Source organism: Cibotium barometz, chromosome 43, assembly GCF_041138505.1.
Source record: "Cibotium barometz isolate CiBa-2024 chromosome 43, ASM4113850v1, whole genome shotgun sequence".
NCBI classification, from domain to species: domain Eukaryota; kingdom Viridiplantae; phylum Streptophyta; class Polypodiopsida; order Cyatheales; family Cibotiaceae; genus Cibotium; species Cibotium barometz.
In genome coordinates this window covers 14639640-14666221 of record NC_141088.1, presented here as the reverse complement: position 1 = coordinate 14666221, position 26582 = coordinate 14639640, and the positions used below count along the sequence as shown (strand labels likewise).

Below are 26582 nucleotides of genomic sequence, written 5' to 3'. Positions count from 1 at the left end.
ATGTGATGTGATGTGAATCGGGATAGATGTGAATGGATGAGATGCAATGTGAATGGATGTGATGTGATGTGATGTGATATGGATATGGATAGATATGAATGGATTAGATGTGATATGAATGGATGTGATGTGATGTGAAATGGATGTGATGTGATGTGAATCGGGATAGATGTGAATGAATGAGATGTGATTTGATGTGAGTAGATGAGAATGGATGAAGGACGATGGGAATATATATGATTGGATGTGGATTAAATAATGTGAATTGATGCAGAAGAATGTGGAATAACGAGAAATGATGTGGAACAATGTGGAAAGATGAGAGCTCGTTAGAAACTGTATTTATGACCTATTTTTTAATGATTGTTTCATGTCAAGAATGCTGGGGAAGCATTTTGACCATCTTGTGAATGAGGTCGTGGGGGTGACCTAAGTGATAAAGTTGCAACAGCTGACGGAGAGTCAACGGAGGACGTCTCGCGTAGCAAGGTCGACCGAGGTCTTGACCAGTCCCAGTTCGATTTAAATGGTAAGCTTCCGATACGGTGGATGAGGGACCAAGGAAGCGGTCTATGAGTGAAGCGCTAGGTGACCTGCGAAGGATCCTAGAGAGTGCCGACCATACGATGCTCGGGCTCTGGGTCGCCAAAGATACCCACGCGTGCGTCGAGGAAGAAAATGGAACAAGGAGTTAGAGTTGTTTTCTGAACTCGGGCATGGATCTGGTTGATTGTCCTTGCTGGTCCTCAATGGATGAGTCCATGGCTCTTTTATATGGATCTGTTGGTTGATCTTGCTGATCTTGAACGGAGAGTCCATCTGGATTTTTATAAGTGAATATATTTCCGGGTACTATGAGCTAGGAACTATTGAAAAGGCCCCTGAGTGAACAGGTGGTGAGCGTTCTGATGTTGCCAATGATGCCATAAGTACACCGATGAAAGAATGATTGGAAATTAGAATTCAACCTGGATATTTTGGAGGATTATAATCAATGATACTATGGTTTCATTAAAAGATTGTTTTAAAGACAGCTGAATCTGTGAAACATGCAATTTCATATTGGGTGTGTAAGTAGTGTGACTATCTTGAAGTTTACTTGAAGCGCCGGCTAGGGGGCCTGGGAATTCTTTTCCTTGGTACCCAGGACAAAACATAACCAAATTCCTAAATGGATCCTATCACTACAGAACCCATGGGACTGGATGGTGGACTGATGGATCCCTAAAATGAGACTCATGGTACAATAGATGAAGTAAATCCGGATAGTCTTGTTCTATGAAAAAGAATCGACGACTGTGCCTCTCGATGAGGAAAAAAGCATTGGTCTCTATGATCCAAGTACAAGTTTCTTCCTTGATCTGACCATGTGACTTACGGGTACGGTCGGATCAGTTTGGTTAGTTAAGGCTCTTGACTACGTTAGAATAAAAATATCTTGGAGGATTCGCCCATTCTTTCTGGGCGAGGGAAGTTTTTCCGGGTTCGGTTTTGGAAGAACTGAGGGATTAGTCTCTTGTCTCAAGAAAAACCTGCCAATAACCTCTAAAAAGAATGTAATAGACATAATTTGAAAACATGCAAATGCCAATACAATATTGCCCTAAATTGAAAACTTATAGCATTCAACCCAACAAATGACACCACCCATTACTAAGGGGAAGCAATGAAACATTTTACAAAACTAGGAAACATGTTTTTCCCTACATTAAACCCAACAAATGACAACACCCATCATGCATGAGGTCACTCACAAAGACTTTCACTTCCACTTGTATATACCTACATAATTGGCCTCTTTCTTTATCAAGCTTGTGCCCAAGTGTACAGTTTGTAATCTTTCTCTCTCTCTCTCTTCCACACACACTCCCACAATGGTTATAGTTTGTAATCTTTCTCTCTCTCTCTCTTCCACACACACTCCCACAATGGTTATGGGCCCACAACACAAAGGAAAAGAAGTGAAAAAGTTGAAAAACAGAAGCTTGATGGAAGGATATCTTAGTCCTCTCGGGTTTGAGCATGTGAATAAGCTCCTAGTACTAGTTTTTATCCTTAAGCCTAGTCATGTGAATAATTCAAAGGTCAGGTGGCTTTACTTCATGCATGAGGTCACTCACAAATATTCTCACTTCCACTTACATGTACCTAAATGATTGGCCTCTTTATTTATCAAAGATGTGCCCAATTTTACAGTTTGTGGTCTCTCTCTCTTCCACACACACACCCAGGCCCACAACATGAAGGAAAAGAAGCAAAAAAGTTAAAAACAGAAGCTTGATGGAAGGAGATCTTAGTCATCTTGGGTTTAAGCATGTGAATAAGCTCCTAGTATTAGTTCTTGTCCTTAAGCCTAGTCATGTGAATAATTCAAAGTTCAAGTGGTCTTACTTCATACATGAGGTCACAGACTCTCACTTCCACTTGTATGTGTCTACATAATCGGCCTCTTTCTTTATCAAGGATGTTCCCGATTATACAGTTTGTAGTCTCTCTTTCTCTCTCTTCCACACCCACACACCCACAATGGTTATGGGCCCACAATACAAAGTAAAATAAGCGAAAAAGTAAAAAATAGAAGCTTGATGGAAGGAGATCTTAGTCCTCTCAGGTTTGAGCATGTGAATAAGCTCCTAGTACTAGTTCTTATCCTTAATCCTAGTCATGTGAATAATTCAAAGGTCAAGTGGCCTTACTTCATTGATGAGGTAACTCACAATGACTCTCTCGTCCACTTGTATGTGCCTATGTAATTAGCCTCTTTCTTAATCAAGGATGTGCTCAACTATACAGTTTGTTCTCTCTCTCTCTCTCTCTCTCTCTCTCTCTCTCTCTCTCTCTCTCTCTCTCTCTCTCTCCACACACACACACCGGTTATGGGCCCACAACATGAAGGAAAAGAAGCAAAAAAGTTTAAAACTAAAGCTTGATGGAAGGATATCTTAGTCCTCTCAGGTTTGAGCATGTAAATAAGCTCCTAGTACTAGTTCTTATCCATAAGCCTAGTCATGTGAATAATTCAAAGATCAAGTGGCCTTACTTCATCCATGAGGTCACTCACAACAAATCTCTCTTCCACTTGTATGTGCATATATAATTTGCCTCTTTCTTTATCAAGGATGTGCTCGATTATAAAGTGTGTAGTCTCTCTCTTTATATAATAGCCCTCTTTCCTCCATAATTTCACATCCCCCTTCCTTTGATAGATTTCTTTAGGCAAGAACATGGGAAAGAGGAAAAAGAGCACCTCTAAAGCAAATACATCAGAAGGGGGGAAATCCAATGAGGAGGAACATTATAACCTACTTTTGATAGCCAAAAAAGAAAGTGAGCAAAAAATAAATACAAAAAAAGCAAGTGAGCAAAAAATATACACAAAAAAGGGTTTGTAAAATATAAGCAAAATGCTATCACTTTCCACATGCACTAACTTTCACATTTACTAACCAACCCTCCCATTCCTTTTGGAGGAATAATGACCATTGAACATTAACTCAATATCATAAGCAACAAAAACCAACTTCTATATTCTACCCACCACAACACATTATTCTACTTGATCATGTGATCGAGATCCAGGAGGAGAGGAATGCTACCATTTTGGGATTAATAAATGTTGCCGCTAATATTCTACATAGAGTAAAGTTGGACACACCAAAAAGATGTACAATCAAGCTATGAAATAATAATGTTAGAATTTACAAGTTGGATGGGCACCCGCAATGGTCTGATGGAATACTTATGGGTATCTCTCTATCCATGAGCATGTGGTATACTTATGGAATACTTATGGGTATCTCTCAATCCATGAGCATGTGGTAGCAAGCTAGAAGGAAATCCCTAATGATGCACTTCATGGATGTATTATGAGGTTGAGCATTGTGTAAGCAATTTGTATAAGTAATAGGCCACTTATAATGGATGCTTGGTCGGCCATAGTTTGTGTGTGAACACTTATGACCTTGTAAATAAGTCCAATTCTTTTGTAATACAACATCCTCTCCATTTGTACACCATTTAATCTTGCTTTTTCTAACCCTCTTATTGAGCTTGTGTGAGGAGTGTGCGAAGTGTGCAAGGACCCATAGTGCAACGTGACGATGTGACAACACTTATAGGAGAAAGCGATGGAACAAGCTATCCAAGGAGGTGTAGAGCTCTTAGATCACTGGTGCTCGAGCTTGGCCAATGAAAAGTGACCCATGATAGTATTTAAGTTAAGTGTAGAGTGGATCCTTATGCTCTAAGCCTTTACAATGGATAAATTGAAGGTACATAATACGTGCATTACTCACCAAAGTTATTTTGTGGTGATATAGAATGGCCACTTTATTTTAAAAAAATATTCCAAAAATGCTATGCCACGACAAAGCTCATTAGTTATAATATGCAAAAGAAACATGTTATAAAAGGAAAGAAAATAATTGTGTGTGTGTGTGTATGTGTGCACACACGTGTGAAAACGTTTAATTGTGTGTGTGTGTTTTTTACATAAATATAATAAATATCTAGAGTCAAACATTAACAATGTTCATAACTCCAACCATATCCGATTAGTTTAGTAACAACAAAATATTTACATTGTATTAGATCGTGTTAGAAATGCTGATAAGTATCTCAAATTATGATACAATGGTTTTATAAAAGGTAAAAGACATTAACAACATTCATTTTGAGAAGGCAACTCCTGTTACCTACATCCATACAAACAAACAAAGATGTTAGTCCAAATGCATATTGCAGGTGTCAAAGGACCCTCCCACATGCTATAGATGTCACTAAAAAATAATGTCTATCATCTTTTGAGAGGTTTAAAAATCATTCAATCCAGAAAAAATCATTGCGAGTATGCAGTTATATTCCAAGCATTGAGCTTAGCCAACCCGCCCTTAAAGAGATTCTTCTATATATAAGCAGATTGTGTTCTATGGTTATAAAACCATGGTTTATAAATATCTGAACAAATAGTTGATCAGGAGGCATCCTTATAGAGCAGTAAAAAGACATATTTATGTCTTCCAAAACTGAGATAGCAAATTAGGGCTAAGGGAATAGCCATAAAAAATGATCACTTTACTGCAGGCTTCGAACTAAAAAACATATAGTAAGTTAGAGTTTAGGTAAAGAATGCTTATAACATAATTGTTTAAGTAGCTGAAAACCAAATTTGTGTAAAAGCTAATGAGAAGCCACAACACATCCCGAGAAAAAACCTAATTTCCAACTACCAAAACGGAGGTATACAAACATCATTATATAACGCAAGTCAAAAAATATGTTATGCCTTCATATTCCAGGTCCAGGCAACAAATTTAAATCTTTAGTATCAGATTGAGGTATAACAAGCCATGCCAAGCTATGTGATAATAGCAAGGTAATGCTTCAAAAAATTATCATAGAGTTGCATATGAGATATAGTAATTTAGAAAACGGTTATGTAACTAGTTGTGACCAGCATATTATATCACCAACGAGAGACAAGTACCAAATATTGAAAGCAAAAAACATGATCTTAGGAGTCCTCATGCAATCCTTATGCAAACCATACAAAAACATATTGAGATGTTTATTTTTTCTACCAAAATTCCAAAGGATGTACATGACCAAATTTTTTAATGGTCAGAATAACCATTTCAAAGCACATCTCTAAAGAGTGTGCCTCGACCATGGTCAAGATAAGATATCCTAAGCCATCATATAAGTAGTATATCACATAGAGAAACATTCAATGTAAAAGCTCAGTCATGTACAAACCTCAACCATAATCATTATTAGGGTGGATTCCACTGCAAAAAGAAATTAATTTATTAAAGTATCAAGAGTAGTGCTATCATAACTGCGAGTACTGCTATCAACAACAATGTAGGTTACAGCCAAACAAACCATGATAATTAGTCCACATCTTATAAACAAATCAAGCAATCAACTGTCAACACCAGATTACACGATTCATGTATTCCATCAATATGTCAGAGCCAAGTACAATAACAAATTAGACATTGCTACACCATAGCATGCAAAAGTCCCCAAAAAAGTTAAAGCATGCCCAAGTTCAGAAACGTACATAGGTTACCCGGTTTACCAAAAAAAAATGTGGTGGGAAAGCCTAGGTACAGTAAACAATAACCTTAGGCAGCATGGAAGTACTTAAAGGAATGCTTTTATATAGTTAAAGACAAAACAGTCAGATATGCAAGAGATGCGATTAGTCACAAATTTATCACATCGTATGGAAACAGAACCCGAGTGCACCTATGTAGAAGGCACCCCAGAAGAAGCAAGGAGTAAAGCCATAAACACCAACAATAAGAATTTGGGCTAAATGAGATGTTACCCTCACCTTAAACACACACCTTTAAATATGAAGTTTTCTCCGAGTATGTGGTGTGAACTTGTTGTATGAAATTGATGTATCCATCCGTGCTACAGACGAGCGTCAGGCAACCACCCAAAACAGCACGTTACAGAAGAAGTTACGATAGGGTTGTTCCATGCCGAACCAGTATGCTCATTTAATGAGTGAGACGAGGTATCAAAGAAATTATTGACACAAGGCTAAGACCTAATATTTCTTTATTATAAAGGCTATTCACACTACAACAATAGACTCACAAAGATTGAGTATTTTTTCTTGTGTGTAACTGCCAATAATGTGGTTAAATGTGTGTGTGTGTGTGTGTGTGTGTGTGAAAGTTTTTGAGTGTGTGTGTGTGTGTGTGTGCTATGTGCATGTATGTGTGAATGTGTGTGTGTGTGTGTGTGTGCGCACACGCATGTGTGTATGCAAGAATATGTGTGAATGTATGGAGTCACACAAATCAAAGGTAACACATGCATGCCCTTTCAACCTAGTATATGAATTGTTTCTTTCAACTCATCCCTTATAGTTTCTCGAAGGTGCTCAACTTTGACACTGCATCATTTATAGCTTCTCGAAGGTGCCCAACTTTGACACTGCATCGCTATAGCTTCTCTTGAAGGTGCTCAATGGCACAGCATCTACATCCATACCATCGCTTAGCTTTGCAATGTGACATTTTAAACACCACCATATATCTACCTTAAAACCTTTACACAATCTTATAATATACCAAAATGAACATTTAGAATCCCCAAGAATTTGCAAGTGTAATGACTAGCACCAATAGGAGGCACACACATATATATGAGCTATGAGAGGGAATGTCATGAATGAAGAGGGATCCATTATGCCTCCCAAGCCCTCTCTACACAACATAATGAGCTTGGGGGTAAGGTGAAGATGTGAGAGGCACCACAAGGCTACTATTTATGCCCCTTCACCTTACACATTTTCACCACGTGATAAATAAGCTCCTCCTTCAAACTATATAAACCCTCCTCCCTTTTAATACTCAAGATTTTTGTGAACGAGCACTGCCATTTGATTGAGCATGGAGGGAAGTGGCCAAAGATTAGATAAACCAAGGATTTCACATCATCTCAAAATTTCCAAGAATTGCGAGTGAACTTATACCGTCAGTAACAACACGGACAAGACCTCGGCTATAAGGGGAGCTAGCATGAACAAGTAGGATCTTATTGTGCTTTATTAGGCCTCCCTACCTTAAAGACTAGACTCTGGAGGAGTGAAGATGTAAGGGACACCACAAAGTGGAATTATCAAAAGTGTTTGTCTCATACATGGGTGCACAATATGGGGTTCTGTTGAGCTTGGAAAAATGACATATACACAATAAGTAAGGGGTTTTTTACATGAAGAAGCCTTGTTTTTGTGGTAAATAAGGGAATTAATCAAAGGGTTCTCACATATAAGAGGGTATAGAAGCCAATTTCTTCTACAAGGTATTTTTCAAGGGGTCATGCATGCCAATTTCTTCTACAAGGTATTTTTCAAGGGGTCATGCATGCCAATGGCATTTCATTAATGTATTCGGTGAGTCCCCCTGAGTGTAATTTTGTCCTTTCACCTTCCTCATATTCACCATGTAGGATAAACTATCACCTGCTTCAAAGTCCAACAATCCCCCTCCATCCATTAGATTTTCACCTTCCCACACAACTTTCTCATTTTGTGCAATGTAAACATTTAAAAATATATATATACTACCATTTTCCTATTTACGATTACTATAAAGGGTATGCACAAATGGCATCTTGATGTTATAGCCTTAAACTTAGGGCTCCAAGTTTTAAAGTGATCACATGTAGGATGGAGATAGTTTAAAAATAGTATTGAAATTAAGGTTTAAAGGAAGGATGTTGAATCGAGTTTGATTTGAGATTTTTCTAAAGCACAACAAAATAAGACATACTTGGCCAATGTGTATCACAAGCAAGCAAGTAGGTGCACTTAAGAAAGTTGGTTCTAATTTTCAAGGACATTAAAGTTTTCTTTGTGCTAAAAAAGGAAAAGGCTTCTTGTTGCTCTAGAAAGTTGTAGCCTTTGTGTATCGTAAATGACATTTCTCATACATAACAAAAGCTTAAATTAAAAGTTTTCTCTGTGTTAAAAAAGGAAAAGGCTTCTTGTTGCCTCCATAAAGTTGTACCCTTTGTGTATGGTAAATGACATATCACTACATTACAAAACCTTAAATTAAAAGATCATTAAACGCACAATTGAAAGTGGTGGATGTATCTCTATTTGATAAGAAGCAAAGTAATTTTTGAATCATGTAACTTTCTTTAAAAGAAACAATTTAAAATGGAAAAAGGGGATGACTATGATTTCCATTAAGAAATTGTGAACATCATTGATGCATAAAAAATGGAAGGTGTTGTGTAGTCATTCGACGCATTAAAGGGAGGCTAACATCAAGTACAACTAGAGAGAGCATTCTCATCACATTAATAGATGCTCTTCAAAGCAATCAAAGTTTATAAAATAAAAAGTATTTCTTGGTGAAACAATGTATGCTTGTTTGAAGGGAAAGAAAGCTCTTAAAGTAAGCAAGAAGATGAATACAACTCATATCTATAATATAAGAGAAATTGTTAAACACGTAGTTGAGATGTTTTTCTTTGCTTTAGGTCAACGCCTTGTTGTATTAGCATTGTGGCAACTAAGCTTGCATATTTTCTTCCAGAACCCAATAAATTTACCCTTATGTAGAAGGTAAAACCAAATTCTAGGTTTTTACATGTTTTATCTCTTGTTAATTTTTATTCTATCATTAACATTAATTACTTCATGCAGAAGCCATAAATAAAATCACATTCAATTAGCATCCTCTTTCTTTTTTATTTTCCTTTTTACACTATAAAAAAAAATTAAAACAAGGCAATCACAAAAGATTCAAAGAATACAAAGAAAAAGGAAGCTATTACCAATAAGCACAAGGTAAGCCTTTAGTTTGCTCTTGCAAACCAGAGGGGTCTTATTAAGAATGATGGAAGTGCACAAATAAGGATAGAACATGCATGAGGTCACCTATTCTTGGTGAGAATAGGGAGACCTAGGTTAGCACACATCATTTCTTCCTTTTTTAGGGTGTTGCTAAAGATTTTCCAAAGGGACACGACAACATGGTGTCAAACTAGGCAAAATGACAACTTGTTGTCAGACTAGGCAAATTGATAACATCATTAGTTTGAGTGAGCTAGAACACAAGTATTGGATGTGGCCAAGCATTGTGCATGCACATGGACCAATATGAATTTAATTAATGGACATGCATCAAAATAATTAATGTTGAGTGAGGGTTTTTTTGGACTACAATTATCTTGTTTGGGTGAGCCTTAAGGCCCAGTCTATTGTCCCTAGCAAGGATGCCAGTAAGTTCACGAGTAGGTTTAAAATTGGATGATGTAGTCCTCAAATACATGGAGGTTACCCAATGCCACGAGATCTCAAGCATGATAGATTGGGCATAGACACATGGCATTACATACTAACACTAGGTTTGTTTGTGCTCTCCAATCCACTGGGTGGCTTGAAAGAGGTCACACACATCACGCACTGGTGGTTGTTCATCCACTAGGTTTATTTGTGCTCGCCAATCCATTGGGTGGCTTGAAAGAGGTCACACACATCACAGACTGGTGCTTGTTCATCACAATATGTAAGAGAAAGGGAAAAAAACTTGGCTCGTAGGTTTGCTTTAGCAACACAACCCCCTCCTTCCCCTTTCTTCTTCCCTTAAAGACATGGAGGTTGTCCAATGCCATTTGATCTCAAACATGATAGATTGGGCATAGACACATGGGTATTACATACTAAAGTATAGGTTTGTTTGCACATGATGCGAGTCCACCATTGCGTGGCTTAAAAGATGTCACCCATTGTAGGGATTGGTGGTGGTTCTTCACATTGCATGAGAGACAGGGAAGAGGTCACCCGTGGTAGGGATTTGTGGTTGTTCTTCACATTGTGTGAGAGAAAGGGAAGAGCATTTGGCACGCAAGTTTGCTTTAGCAAAATACTAAAACCCCCCTTGCCCTTCCCCTCTTGCTCCCCAAACACCTCTTCTCTTCGGATTTCTTTTCCAAAATCAAGCACTAGCACATTGAGTGGCCAATTAGGGGAATCGTTCATGAAGAATCGTTTTACAAACTTCTGATGTTAAGAAAGCGATATTTGATTTTGGCCTTCCTTTGTGAAATGCAAGCCTAAGCAATCGCAAACAATTAGCTAAAGATTAAAACGATTGTATTTAGTAGCTTTCCTCTCTCTCTCTCTCTCTCTCTCTCTCTCTCTCTCCTCACCTCTCTCCCTTCAGTCAACAAAGTAGAGCCTAGGCCCCTTACAAAGAACAAATTCTTCCCTCATGATAATTGGGGCCAATACTACGTGTGAACTTATGTGTGAGATGACAAAGCTAAAGACTCGTGATAGTGACCGGTGTGAGGAAAAAAACCGTCTTTTAGTGTAATTTTCAGAGCTCAAAGTGAGAAAGGCCACTTGTAATTTTGCATAGGCTTGACTTTGAAGATTCAAAATTTTGAAATTTAAGTTATCCAAACAAACCGCATTGTGATTGTTTCAATAATAAAAACCGGTCGAGTTTAAGTTTGAGAGAAAAGGCTATCAAGCTCGTGTTTTTTTGGGGCAATAAAGAAAGGGAGTAAAGGCATCCTTAGCACCGAGCTTATCCAGATTTGCGACAAAGATTAACTAAGCTTTGCGTTGATCTTGTCAGCTTCAATTTGTTGATTTGAAGCCACATTGCTTGATTATGGAGGGCTCTGTGGAGGTTGCCTACCCTCATCTCAGAACACTGTTTGGCGATGAAGACGTTGCTCGTGCCACTCCAACAGCAGCAACAGCAGCCATGAGGTCTCCCATCCTGGTGTTTCTCTTCTTCCACAAGGCTATCAGAGCAGAGCTGGAACGCCTGTTCATGGATGCCCTGGCTGTGGAAAAAGGGGGCGAAAAGGAGTTCCGAGCACTTCATGATCGTTATGAGTTCCTCAGAGTTGTATACACTCAGCACAGTAATGCTGAAGATGAGGTATTTCTCTCCCAAAATGGCCAAATTTGCCCATTTATGTCTTCATCTACATCTAGTTTGAATGGAAATCTCAGGATTGATTTTTGCTGTTGTACATCATATAAAATGAACTTTGCCTTGAATCAGATATTCTGTGTGTTAGGTTGTTCTTCGTTTCCTTTTATCACCTGTGGCCTCTGTCTTGAATCAGATATGGCTTGGCTTCTGCCATGTGTTAGATATTGCCTTATGACACGACATATATGGCATGTGATACGTAACATATAGCTTCTAAATTTGTGTTAGATATGTCACATGCTGCCGTCCTGTGGCCTCTGCCTTGTATGGTGTGTGTTTTTTGTTGCCCCATGACATGACATATGTGGCATCTGATAGGTCACATGTGGCTTTTGTTTTGTGTTAGATATGGCACGTGTTGCCTTTTTTGTATGTAAAACAAGTCATATGTGACCTCTGCCGTGTGTTAGATTTTTCATAATTTCTTTGCTTCCTTGTGACCATGATATATGTGACATCTGCCTTGTGTTTGATAGCTGCTTTGTGTTAAATATGCCACTTTTCACATTTGTCTGCATTTTTTTGTTGCCTTGCAACATGACATGTGTGGCATCTGTGTTCTGTTGGATAGGTCACATGTGGCCTCTGCCTTATGTTAGGTATCACCTGGAATGGTCATGTTACATGTGGCGCAGCGGAAGCTTCTTAATCGTGGTTCGGTGTGCATTAAGAGCAAATAGGAGATAGAGATAGGAAGAGAGATGGAGCATACACAGCACAGGTGATGGGGTCCCAATCACCCACTTAAGCCCCCCCTTTCCTGCACATCATGTGCACACATGGACATGGCGGATCATCCAAGGCTAAACACCCTGATTTGCAGCCGATGAACAGAGTGTTCAAGGCATAAGCAGGGCACAAGAGGATCCCAAAAGCCATCTCATGACCAGGTTGGCAGGGTAAGAACAGTGCTACAGGGCTGGTCGGCAGCATGATAACATTTATTTGTCCTCTTTGCTGGCTGACAGCAGGTTGGCCGCTTCTCAAGGGCCTATATAAGGCTTATGCATGATTCATTCTGGGAGCTCACTCCCACTTGGGGGTCAAGTCATGGATAGGACCCTTGAGGTCTAGAGTAGGTCAATATTCACCTTTTGGAATGCCAAAGGCCACATACTTTTGTACAAGACTATTACAGCTTGTTTGTAACATATAATACACTCCCACTTGGTGTTGGCTATTTCGGAGTCTCTTGTGCCCTGAAAGTCCACCATGTATACCGGCCAGTATGAGTGTAACCATCTATATGTGTTTGTATAGGTGTGAACACCATAGTAGCAATGGAACGGGAACGGGAACGGCTTCCCCCCTTTGCCATCGGGAACTATCTCTATCGTGCCCTCACTGTGAACTGGGATAGTGGATGTATCCCCAGTAAAGAATGTGACCAGAATACTTGCAGAGATCCTGTAAATCTGAACGGGAAGGAGTCATGTGCCTGGACGCACCACTGTCTAGAATCCACTCTCGAGTATCCGTTGCGGAGATCCTCCAACCTCCTCCCTGCGTGAAGAAAATGAAACATCGGTGTCCATCACCTCCACGTGCACAAAAGCCGAAGTCTTCATGATTGCTGCTGAGGAATCTTCACCCTTCTCGGTCTTCGGCTTGGAACACTGCCTCCAATAGTGGCCTTTCTCGCCACAATCATTACAGGTCCTCTCTGCCTTTAGTTTCTTGCGGTCAGTAACGGACTTTTTCTTAGAAGACTTCTCTGATGAAGCCTTCCCTTTGCCCGTGTTACGGCCTTTCGACTGCTGGCCAGTTAAGGCCTCCGAACCTCCACCCTGAGGAGGGTTCGTGAATCGTTCCTCCTGGTCCAAGACCATGGGCACAAGCTCCTCCCATGTGATGGTGCTGAGCCTGCCACTGGTAATCAAAGCATAGTTGTCATATGGTACGCGTACGGTACGGTGCGATACGGTGTACTTATGGTACGATGATATAATTAATATCGTACGATACGATAAATACGGTGTGTGTTTTTTAAAATGCTAAAAACACACCTAAAAACTTGAAAACCACTTGCATTGTCATTTGAAACATCATCCACATGCATTTAAATCTTGAAACAAGGCACAAGACTCAAGTCTTGACTCTCAAGTTAGAGCAATACAAGTCGAGAGTTTAAAGTTGTGACTCGGAAGTGTGAAGACTCAAGAGTAGGCAAGTCACAAAACTTAAAAACTTAGAAGTGCCAGCTTTCAAGTCTCATTGAATTTAGAACAAAAAAAAGTACAATGAGAGGCTACAGCATAGAGGTCCAATTTCCAAAATACATATCTAGAGAGTCGAGACTAGAACAAAAAAGAAGTGACTAGTGACAGGACCCACGTACTAGGTGGGCTAAGGGGAGATATCCTCATCAGAGGAATGATCTGATGCAAGGAAATCCTCTAAGGCATACTCCTCCTCTGTCTCTAAATCAAAAATGAAGTCACCCTCACTAAGCAGGTTACCCTCATCATCATACTCCGGCTCTCTAAGCCCCTCAATGACAAGGTCATCCTCGTCCATGGTAGTTGCGGAAGCGCTACTAGATCCACGCCACATGGAAGCTCCTTTTCCCTTGCTCTTGTCCTTCCCCTTGCTTTTCTCCTTGCCTTTGTCCTTTCCTTTGCCGCTATCCTTGGTTGTAGTAGGTCGCCCACGACGACGAGTACGAGATATGCGTCGATCCGTCTCCTCTAGCTCTCTATAGAGGTCGGCATATATTCTCTCCTCCTCCTCGTCCACCTCTTTGTTGACACTCTTGAGAGTGTTTCCTGTTAGCTTGAACTCATCTACATTGACCTACATGTAACATAATACATTACAATGTACATATGTCAGAAACACATGTTATACATGCATGATGCAACATGTTTAAACTTTACATAATGACATTATACTTTACACTTTAGTGATGAACATTGAAGACTTACTTGTCTTGCTTCATCCATTGTTTGCATTGCCTGCAACATACGCATATTAGAGCGACAATAGACTAGTCGCTCTAATTGTCTCGAGCTCAATTTGTTGCGTATCTTGGTATGGGTGAGTGAGAAGGAACTCCAATTTCTCTCACATGCGCCGGGAGGAACAATCTTGAGCAAGCAACCTTAGGGCCACCTTTCGAAGATTGGGGTGGCTATATCCATAAGTTTCCCACCAAAAGAGGGGCCTCACAAGGTACTCCCTCTTCCATGCATTTGGATTGGCAAATGCCGGCCCACCCCTCTTATCATTATACAAGATCAATTCTTGTAAAAACTTCATGTGGAGGTTGGATGGCAATTGAAACCGATCCCGTCAAGTGGGAAAGACTCCGTTGGACACCCACACGCTTAATAGCACAACTTTAAAACCACAAATTTGAAATGGACAACTTAAAACAACTTGAAATTTAAATGAAATGAAATCGAAAAATGGACACCAGCACTGGGGCCGGAACGGGCCGACCCCCCCCTCAATATATGATATATTTATTGGGAGTATTTAATAAATACAATGCTCCATGGGTTCCAAGAACCAGATAATGTCCATGTACATATGAAAACAGTACCAAACAAATAGGCTCGAATTTCGATGTAGAAGCTCGAAGCAGAACGACCACTAGCGTGGTCCAATCTCTGCGGTCCTGTGCTTTCACTGGACTCCGCGGAGAGCGCCTCACTGGTGTTCCGAGACCACGCACAAACAGGCGCTCTCGTACTAACGCCTGGCTCTCCCGATCTCAGCACCTTTGGACCGAGGTTCGCCAATATAGCTTGGACAACCCGGCACCGAACGGGTGTTGACCGAGCGGGATGAATCTTTTATCAGATTTAAACATATAATACTTTACTCAAATCTGAAAATCACTTACTTGTAGATGGTTGATAGAAAACCAATACCCATGTGTGCAGTTACTAGTGACGGACACCAAGATGCAACAGCACGTCGAGGGGAGTAGTGGCCTGTAGAAAGATATAGCCTCCTGAGAAGAGAGAGCAACCGCCTATGAAAGAAGACACAACCTCTTGCCAAAAAGAAGTTGGAGTAGCCGCCTTAGGAGAGAAATGCCTTGCTGCAGTGGAGAAAAGGCAGCCTGATGGAGGAGATGGAGGCGCACAGTCACCTGCAGAAGGGAGATGCCGCCTGGCTACAACAAGTGCAGCCACCTTGTGGAAGGCACAGCCTCCTGTATGGAGAAGGGATCGCCTGCTTGGGAGGAGGAGTAGGCGCCTGCAGGAGAAGAGGAGTAGCCCACTGAAGTTGGTCACACAGTCGCCTGCAGAAAGAAGGCAGTGTAGCCTTGTTATGAGGGTGGAGCTGGTGCAGTCGTTTGCTGGAAGTGGGCACACATCCACCTGCAAGGGGCAGCGCAGCCTTGCCAGAGATGAAACACACACAGCCTGTAGAGTAGGCAGCCGTCAGCCTTATGGTGCAGTCGCCTATATGGAGGATGGAGCGCAGCCTAAAGAGAAAGATGGCAGCCGCCTGTAGTGCTGATGCAGCCAGCCGCCTGGGGACAGAATACGTGCAGTAGTAAAGGGAGAGATGGCAGCCGCTTGTATGGATGGTGAAGCAGCCGCTAGGTGCTGTAGACGAAAGAGCCGCCAGCCAAGGTGATCGCCGGTTGATGAATTCAACGCTAGATGGAAGCGATGGATGCCCACGCTTGAAGGAGGGAGTCTTTTTTTAATAAAATTAAAGTGGAGTTGTACTATTGATGATACCCACGTTTGCATGTGGGGACTAGTGGGAGTAGGTGACCATGCCCACCCCCACACTCACTAAAGGGGCTCCCCACCTTGGCCCCTAAGTGGGTGCCCAAAGGGGGTGCCCACTTTTAAATAAGTGTGAACACTTAACCTTATAAAACAAAGGGGTTAGAATAAAATATTAAAACAACATGTGTAACATACTTACCACCTGTTCACATGCACTAAAACTCGTCAGAATACAGAGCATACTTCACGACTCACTGGCAGGCGTCCCCGCTCAGTAAGTAACACGTCAGGCAGGCAAACACACAAATACATGTCATGCGAAAACAGTTTCAAACATGCAAAATATGTGTGCATGTGCAAATAGTAACATGGACATATCTCCCGTTCATGGAACAAGTACAAAAATATCTGTCGGCACAAAACTGGCACGACATAAAAACATAAAAACCTGGTCTTCCTATGGAGTGACAGTCCCATAGGTAAGACACAGTTCCAGGCACGAGTTTCCCTATGGTGTGACAGTCCCATAGGCAAAACACGGCACGAATACTGGCTCTTCCATGGCGTGACAATCCCATGGGTCGAACACAGTCCAGGTCATACACGGGTGGCACTGGTCTGGCTCCCGTCCATACGACACCATCCTGCTAACACACGGGTGGCACCAGTCTGGCTCCCGTCCATGTCAGCAAAATACTGGCCTCTTCACACGAGACACTGGCCTGGCCTCAAGTGAACGAGACGCAAAAACTAGGAATGGACCAAATGGTCGGCCAATTGGTGACATCCCCCCGGGCTTCTAAAGAGTTGACCTCAACTTAAAAGCCTCAAGATATGCCTGCAATAATTGCGGATAATCTGCAAAATAATCTTCATTTACCCATTTGGCATCAATAGGCAAATAATTCTTAAACTTCACAAGGTATCTCCTGGAAAGCTTTCCTGCAGGTAGCTTTCTCTCCTTGTGAAAAACAATCTGTTCTGGCTGGAGGATCTCCTCAAGCTCTTCAATCTCTGGCGGATCTTCTGTGACAGGCTCATTAGGATCTGGCCCCACATATTTCCGAAATAGACTCACATGAAAAGCATTGTGAATCTTCCAATGACTAGGTAAAGCAAGCCTGTAGGACACTTCATTGATCTTGTGAATCACCTTGAAGGGTCCATAATAGCGAGGAGCAAGCTTAAGATATGATCCTTCTCGTCCGGGCCTCTTCCAAAGCCTAGCCTTCTCAAATTTCAGCAATACCCAATCACCTTCTTTGACTTTCATGTCCCTTCTATGCTTGTCAGCAGCCATTTTATGCTTATCCTGAGATCTTGCAATGGCTGTCCGCACCTGACCAAAGACAACATCCAAGTCACGAACATATTCATCAGCTACAAAAATCTCATCCTTTGTACGAAGGATGGGTGGCAAGACCACTCTGCCATAAATAATCTCAAACGGAGCCTTTCTTGTGGAAGCATGGATCGTATTGTTGTAGGCAAACTCAACAAGTGGAAGATACTTCTCCCATGCAGTCTTTTGATCTGCCACATAACATTTCAATAAATCCAACACGGCTGAATTTGCAGCTTCACTTTGGCCATCCGTTTGGGGATGATAAGCTGATGAAAACTCAAGTTTAGTACCCATATTATCAAACAAAGCCCTCCAAAATAGGGTTGTAGTCCTGGGATCTCTATCCCCAACAATGGATTTAGGCATACCATGATGCTTGAAAATATTAGCAAGAAAAAGCTTTACCATATGATCAGCTTTAATGGTTTTCTTGACGGGCAAGAAGTGAGCTTGCTTGCTAAACCTGTCCACAATAGTCCAAATAGCATCATTCCCATGCTAGGATCTAGGCAAATCCATAATAAAATCCATCGTGATACTTTCCCAAGGTTGTGAGGGAATAGGCAATGGCTGAAGCAAACCTGGAGGCTTTTGCCTATCAAATTTGACCTTTTGGCAAGTGATACATGCACGCACATAAGCCTCAATGTCTTTACGCATGCTCGGCCAAAAGAAATACCTCTGAATCATGCGAGTAGTAGGCATAATACCCCTATGACCAGCATAAGGTGGAGCGTGACATTCGTCCATAACCTTTGGACGTAAATCCTTCACCACACATAGGCAATTATCCTTCATAAGATAACCCTCGTTGATAACATAAGAGGCATGTGAATGACCAGCCATCAAATCAGTCCATATATGGCAAAAATCAGCATCCAAATGATACAAATCTCTCATAGCAGATAAATCTCCATGAGAGGCCACTGATATTGCAGCAACATAAGGCCTCCTAGATAGTGCATCGGCCACCACATTTTTCTTTCCTGGAGTATGCACAATCTGAAAATGAAACATGGAAAGAAAATTTGCCATTCTCATCTGCTTCTCTGAAAGCTTGGTTTGAGATAGAAAGTATCTCAAGCTTTGATGATCTGTCTTGACTACAAATTCAGCCCCAAGAAGGTAATGTTTCCAAATCTTTAAGGCGTGAATTACAGCCAAGAGCTCTTTCTCATGGATATCCATATGAAGCTCAGCATCATGCAAACGACGGCTCTCATATGCAACTGCATGCCCTTCTTGATTTAGGACAGCTCCTATGCAATCACCACAAGCATCACATTCAACCACGAATGACTTGTGCAAGTCAGGAACAATCAATACTGGACCACATATGATCGCATGCTTGAGCTGCAAGAAAGCATCCTGTTCCTTTGAAGTCCATTTGAAAGCAGTTTTCTTCTTTGTGAGATCATGTAGAGGAGTGGCAATCATAGCAAAATGCCTTATGAAACGCCTGTAATACGAACATAATCCCAGAAAACTACGTACTTGATGCACGTTTTGCAATTCGGGCCAATTCCGAATGGTCTCTATCTTTGCAGGATCCATTGTAACTCCATCTTTGGATACAATATGTCCCAGATAATGAATCTCTGAAAGGAAAAACTCACTTTTCTTGGCATTGACGAAAAGTTTATGCTTCCGCAACTCTTCGAACACTGTGACCAAATGAGTTCTGTGTTCCTGCTCATTCTTGGAGAAAACCAAGATATCATCAAAGAAGACTCCTGTAAACTTGCGATGGGGTCGGAATATCCTATCCATCATACGATTAAAAGTAGCAGGAGCATTGGTGAGACCAAAAGGCATTACCAAGAATTCATATAATCCGAAGGCTGTCCTGAATGCAGTCTTATGGACATCTTGTGGCACCACGCGTATCTGGTGATAACCACTCTTCAAATCAAGTCTGCTAAAGCAAGCTGAGCCATCAAGCTTATCCAAGATATCATCAATACGTGGAATAGGAAATCTGTTCTTGATGGTAAGCTTGTTCAAAGCTCTATAGTCTACACACATACGGAATGATCCGTCCTTCTTTTGAACAAGAAGCACAGGAGAGCAGTAAGGTGAGGAACTGGGCTGAACCAAACCTTTCTCTAAAAGCTCGTTTACCTACTTCATAATTTCTTCTTGTTGTACAGCACTCACTCGGTATGCGGGTTTGTTAGGTGGAGAACTACCTGGCACAAGATCTATACGGTGATCTTCGGGCCTTTGGGGAGGTAATTCACCTGGCAATGAGTCAGCAAAACAGTCGTTGAATGCATTAAGAAAATTCAACCTATCATTAGACATAGCATCCACATTTTGATGATTTGGCACAAGACTATCACGCACAAAAACCAAGTACGCTGAAAGACTCTTTTTCATTGCTTTATTAATTTGGATGTGTGATACAACTGGAATAGAATCCCCTTCTTTGCCAGCATCAATAAAATGCATGCGGCCTTTATGCATAAAAGAAATCATATTGGACTTGTAATCTTTGCGGGGCTCAAGCCTATGGTGCCACGGCTTGCCCAACAATACATCACATCCATTCAGTGGAGCAACTAGGAAATGCTCATTATCAAGGTAGCCCTGGATATGGATACGCAACTTCCCAATCAAAGGGGTAACCTGCACCTCTTTACCAATAAATGCAGCTTCAGCTTCAATCTGAGGTCCCATATGCTCGACCTCAATACCCAATGCAGCTGCCATTTGCATAGAGATGAAATTGTCAGTTGCACAGTCATCAAACATAAATAATGCGGGCTGATCCTTGATTTGCCCCCAAGCCTTGCAAACCATACGCTCTTTTGCATCATGACCTGTATTTCCTTGCACATCAGGAACTGCATGTACATTAGCTTTGGTGTGCTTGTCCTCGTGCTTTGATTTGCGATCTGGACAGTGCCGAAACATGTGGTCTTTGCTACCACAAGAAAAGCATTTTCCATCCTTGGCATATTGCTCTCTTTGCTCCGGGGTTAAGCCGAATTTGTTCTTTCTTGGGCCCTGTTCTTTAGATGTGTTATTTTCAGCTTTACCACCCTTGTAGGACTCCCGGAAGTTCTTTTTAGGTGGCTGTCCACCCTTTTGCTGATTTGGGACAGCCTTGTCCTTCCCTTTGGAACTTCCTTGATCCTACTTAATCTTGAGCACCAATTGCTCCGTAGCAAGAGCAGAAGCTGTGAGTTGTTGCAACGTATGTTTTGGGTGCAATTCAATACCCGATCTATATGCTGGTTGCAGTCCAGAACGAAACTTCCTCTTTCTTTCATCCTCAGTGATTTGCATGAAGGGAGTCACTTCCAGCAACACTTTCCAAAATTTGTTAACATACTGTTGCACACTCTCATTATCTTTTTGTTCCAGCCTGTCCCACTTTTGAGTGAGAGTTTGCTCTGCATTGGGTGGCAAGAACTGGGCATAAAATCTATCCTTGAATTCCTTCCAAGTAGAAATGGGATCCTTGGTGATCTTTTCAGTGATCCACCAATGGGCAGCAGTCCCTTTCAAAAACATGCTAGCATGGCGCACCTTTGACTTTTCTGTGAAATCCTCATCGCTAAAAGCAATGTCGAACTGTGCCACAAACGCTAACACCTTAGAAGCATCATGTTCACCATGAAAGACATCAAATTTGACAGATTTATCACCTGCTTTGAATTCCTTGAGCTTCTTGGCATGAGGCTCATGGTCTTCTCTTTTTCTTTTCCCCTTATCCAACGGGGCAGCCCTGTCTGCATGGGCTCCATGGGCCGTCATAGAAGCTTCATGGGGCACGGTGGCATGTGCTCCACGAACTCGAAGCTCAGATGCATGAGACTTACCTGCATATGGCATGGTCTCTCCATGAGACAACTCAGAAGGCAAAATTTTTCTGGAAGTAGACGTGTCACCATGAGATACATATCTTGCATGCATGTGACTTTGATGCCCTCCATGAGCACTGGCATACATATATCTATCAGGCTTTGTGCCTTGGAGAGAAGATGCATGACGAGAGGTGACAGTCACCTCTTCCTTTTGCATAAAAGATTTCAGCCTTTGGGATGCGGGATCTCCATGCTTCAAACGAGGTGGATTTCTGAATTTCAGCTCTCCGTCATCCCCCTCTTTGATATCACCTTTGCGAAGGAGATAGGCAAGTGCCAACTCCCTTGGTTTCTTGCCCACTTCACGAGCCATTGATTCAAAGGTTACATCAACCATAGCATCAGCCTTCCTGGCTCCAATAGCACTTTGCAGATGTGGATCTTCATGCAAGAACTTTAACTCTTGCTCTTGAGCCTGCAAAAGTTTTCTCATATGTTCCATTTCAGCCCTCATAGCATCAGGCTCTTGTTCAAGCATAACTGTCTTTCCTGGAGACAGTTGACCCTTGGATTCACTATCCATAACCCTTTCAAGGGGCTTGTGTCTACCACGCAGGGCATCAGACCCACGAGAAGCACTAGATGGACCCCTCGAATTAGGCACTTCCAAAGGGTTGCCTTGGCTGTCCATTGTGTTCAAAGTTTGCTAAAAGCGGGATGTCCAGTACACAGGTTCGTTTCCCCACTAGGAAGAGGGAAACAACCGTGCTCTGATACCAATGAAACATATCCCGTCAAGTGGGAAAGACTCCGTTGGACACCCACACGCTTAATAGCACAACTTTAAAACCACAAATCTGAAATGGACAACTTAAAACAACTTGAAATTTAAATGAAATGAAATCGAAAAATGGACACCAGCACTGGGGCCGGAACGGGCCGACCCCCCCCTCAATATATGATATATTTATTGGGAGTATTTAATAAATACAATGCTCCATGGGTTCCAAGAACCAGATAATGTCCATGTACATATGAAAACAGTACCAAACAAATAGGCTCGAATTTCGATGTAGAAGCTCGAAGCAGAACGACCACTAGCGTGGTCCAATCTCTGCGGTCCTGTGCTTTCACTGGACTCCGCGGAGAGCGCCTCACTGGTGTTCCGAGACCACGCACAAACAGGCGCTCTCGTACTAACGCCTGGCTCTCCCGATCTCAGCACCTTTGGACCGAGGTTCGCCAATATAGCTTGGACAACCCGGCACCGAACGGGTGTTGACCGAGCGGGATGAATCTTTTATCAGATTTAAACATATAATACTTTACTCAAATCTGAAAATCACTTACTCGTAGATGGTTGATAGAAAACCAATACCCATGTGTGCAGTTACTAGTGACGGACACCAAGATGCAACAGCACGTCGAGGGGAGTAGTGGCCTGTAGAAAGATATAGCCTCCTGAGAAGAGAGAGCAACCGCCTATGAAAGAAGACACAACCTCTTGCCAAAAAGAAGTTGGAGTAGCCGCCTTAGGAGAGAAATGCCTTGCTGACTGCAGTGGAGAAAAGGCAGCCTGATGGAGGAGATGGAGGCGCACAGTCACCTGCAGAAGGGAGATGCCGCCTGGCTACAACAAGTGCAGCCACCTTGTGGAAGGCACAGCCTCCTGTATGGAGAAGGGATCGCCTGCTTGGGAGGAGGAGTAGGCGCCTGCAGGAGAAGAGGAGTAGCCCACTGAAGTTGGTCACACAGTCGCCTGCAGAAAGAAGGCGGTGTAGCCTTGTTATGAGGGTGGAGCTGGTGCAGTCGTTTGCTGGAAGTGGGCACACATCCACCTGCAAGGGGCAGCGCAGCCTTGCCAGAGATGAAACACACACAGCCTGTAGAGTAGGCAGCCGTCAGCCTTATGGTGCAGTCGCCTGTATGGAGGATGGAGCGCAGCCTAAAGAGAAAGATGGCAGCCGCCTGTAGTGCTGATGCAGCCAGCCGCCTGGGGACAGAATACGTGCAGTAGTAAAGGGAGAGATGGCAGCCGCTTGTATGGATGGTGAAGCAGCCGCCAGGTGCTGTAGACGAAAGAGCCGCCAGCCAAGGTGATCGCCGGTTGATGAATTCAACGCTAGATGGAAGCGATGGATGCCCACGCTTGAAGGAGGGAGTCTTTTTTTAATAAAATTAAAGTGGAGTTGTACTATTGATGATACCCACGTTTGCATGTGGGGACTAGTGGGAGTAGGTGACCATGCCCACCCCCACACTCACTTAAAAGTGGGGCTCCCCACCTTGGCCCCTAAGTGGGTGCCCAAAGGGGGTGCCCACTTTTAAATAAGTGTGAACACTTAACCTTATAAAACAAAGGGGTTAGAATAAAATATTAAAACAACATGTGTAACATACTTACCACCTGTTCACATGCACTAAAACTCGTCAGAATACAGAGCAGACTTCACGACTCACTGGCAGGCGTCCCCGCTCAGTAAGTAACACGTCAGGCAGGCAAACACACAAATACATGTCATGCGAAAACAGTTTCAAACATGCAAAATATGTGTGCATGTGCAAATAGTAACATGGACATATCTCCCGTTCATGGAACAAGTACAAAAATATCTGTCGGCACAAAACTGGCACGACATAAAAACATAAAAACCTGGTCTTCCTATGGAGTGACAGTCCCATAGGTAAGACACAGTTCCAGGCACGAGTTTCCCTATGGTGTGACAGTCCCATAGGCAAAACACGGCACGAATACTGGCTCTTCCATGGCGTGACAATCCCATGGGTCGAACACAGTCCAGGTCATACACGGGTGGCACTGGTCTGGCTCCCGTCCATACGACACCATCCTGCTAACACACGGGTGGCACTAGTCTGGCTCCCGTCCATGTCAGCAAAATACTGGCCTCTTCACACGAGACACTGGCCTGGCCTCAAGTGAACGAGACGCAAAAACTAGGAATGGACCAAATGGTCGGCCAATTGGTGACAGCAATACCTTTGGCAAGAATGCATCTCTATCGGCAAGCAACTCCGGATCCTCTGCGATAGCGGGTGATTTGTACGCGGGATGCGACAAAGCTGCCAAACCATGAATGGGCCTCCTCATGAACTCATACCTTGTGTCGACAATTTGCAAAAGATTCGCGAGCTCTTCGTGGGAGAGAAGTGTACATGCTTGCAACTCCGTCTTTGCCTCTCTCATGAAGTGGATAAGAAGCCCCAAGGTTCCTCCCTCCATGTTGGTCATGCGGAGAGTGCGGTAGAATGGCGTAATGGCAACAACAGTGGTCCGCACCCGTTTCCAAAACTCCTCATTGAGGCATTGTTGTTGCATATCCTTGGCCGCATCGGTGCTGGACTCATCCCACTCATTCCACATAGTGGAAACTATGATTTGCCGGAGCGCGGACTACACATCATAGAGCCTCTCTAAAAGAAGCCACATGTATGCGAAGCGTGTGGAAGAGGGCTTCTTGAGCTCAAGCGTGGAATGCGCTCGATACATGGTGAGGCAAGCAAAACCTGATTAGCCACCAAAGCTCTGGAGGCTAAATCTAATCAGAGCTCCAATGGAGGAGCTTCTTCCGGATACTCATAAGTACCGGAGCAAATTGCTGTGCAGGAGAAATATCAATCCCAACTTGGCATCCCAAATATCTAGGAGTTCATCCTCTGCTGATCCAAGTAAAACCAAGCTCTGCACCCCAATCAACTCTCGGTGAATCACTAACCCAAAAACCAATAGATTTGTGCCAATTAATGAGTGCCCCTGCTGCCAAACAGAACTCCTCTAGTGCTACCCGGAAGGAACATAAGCATATATGTGAAGCCTCCAAAAACAGGGCTGTGTCATCAGCTAACTCAGAGTCAACCAACTCATGACTACGAAGAGGGTGGAGCGGAGAAAGATGCTCATGGCCTCTGCAACTATGATATATAATAAAGGGGCTAATGGGCAACCCTGTGTCGTACTGAGCGAGATATCTGAAACCGCTCTCCTCTATCACCGCAAGCAAGAACTCTATTGTGGGCATCACGATACATGCATGAAACTCCCTTGATCCATCTTTGAGAGAAGCCCATATGACTAAGAGTACCCTCAAGGAAGTCCCAATCCACTCTATCATAGGCCTTCTCAAAATCCAAGAGCAGAATGGCTAAGGGCTGATTGCTCGCTTTAGCCCATTCGACGGCCTCCCAAAACGAGAAAATGTTATCAAAGATGCTCCTGCTGTGTAAGAATCCATTTTGGGTATCATGAATAACATCCTGCAAAATTGGCTGCAGCCTCATGCTCACTGCCTTAGCAAGAATCTTATAGGCAGTCCCAAGTAAGGTGATAGGTCTCCACTGGCCAATCAATGTCTTATCCCCGCTCTTAGGAATAAGATAAATAAGCCCCTCAGTGAGAGAAGAAGGCATAGAATCTGTGTTCCACATCTCCTGCAAAGCCGATGTTATCTCAGCCCCAATCTCATCCCAAAAAGTATTGAAAAAAACAGGGGAGAGAATGATGAGGCTTGACTCTTGAGTCTTGAGATTACCTCAACAATAGCTCGACGAATGTGGTGGAAGATAAATTCGGCCGAGGTCTTCTTCCCTCCTTGTGCGGCGTCAACGGCCCGCACAAAGTATGTGCGAAGTGGAGAGGAGACAAGAATGTTGATGAGACCTCTTTTCTTCCGATCACTCCACCCATCGGAAAGGATGCTACATCCATATTTCTCCCATCTTGCTCGCACAGGATCAAGTAGTTATTGATGTGCATCTTCTCTTCTTCAAGTCTCTTCCCACGCATGTCATGGTAGGAGAGACCGGTCCACCCCTCTTGGTAGCCCGCCTTTGCAATGGCAACCACCATTTTCTTCCATGGCTTTGCCTTGAGCACATGGAATGAAAGATTGCACTCGATGATCGTACGTGCAATCTCTCCCTCAGCCTCATTTTGCAATTTTTGAATGTGGGACTTCACTTGGATACTCCCACCGGAGGCTTCGGCAAGAGAGGCTTGCCTCATGTGGATGGGCTGCTTAGAATACTCAGAGACGTAAGTGGACGTATCGGGAGCAGAAGTGGAGCCAGAGACCGTTGGAGAAGGTGCATTTGGTGGTGGTGGTGGTGGAGGGGCATGTGAGGAGATGGTCTCCTCAATATCTACAAAACTCCTCTTCCTTCGTGGGTTGCTTTGAATCTTCTTGAAGACCTCATCGGCGATTGCTTGTGGGACACCCGGGCATGG

At 42.8% G+C, this 26582-nt stretch overlaps 1 protein-coding gene across 3 annotated transcripts in view; it reads left to right on the top strand.

Moving 5' to 3' along the window:
• Nucleotides 1-11007: 11007 nt before the first annotated feature.
• LOC147613569 (zinc finger protein BRUTUS-like) overlaps nt 11008-26582 on the top strand; it is an 88340-nt gene continuing 72765 nt past the window's right edge. For 2 of the 3 annotated variants that reach the window (XR_015263219.1, XM_086781563.1), the window contains exon 1: nt 11015-11432. Coding sequence is in view for 2 of the 3 variants with exons in the window: in XM_086781563.1 (XP_086637689.1) it covers nt 11157-11432 (276 nt within the window). In the remaining variant the exon portion in view is untranslated. Of the gene's footprint in view, nt 11433-26582 lie in introns of all 3 variants that reach the window. The other variant, XM_086781562.1, reaches the window with a different exon arrangement.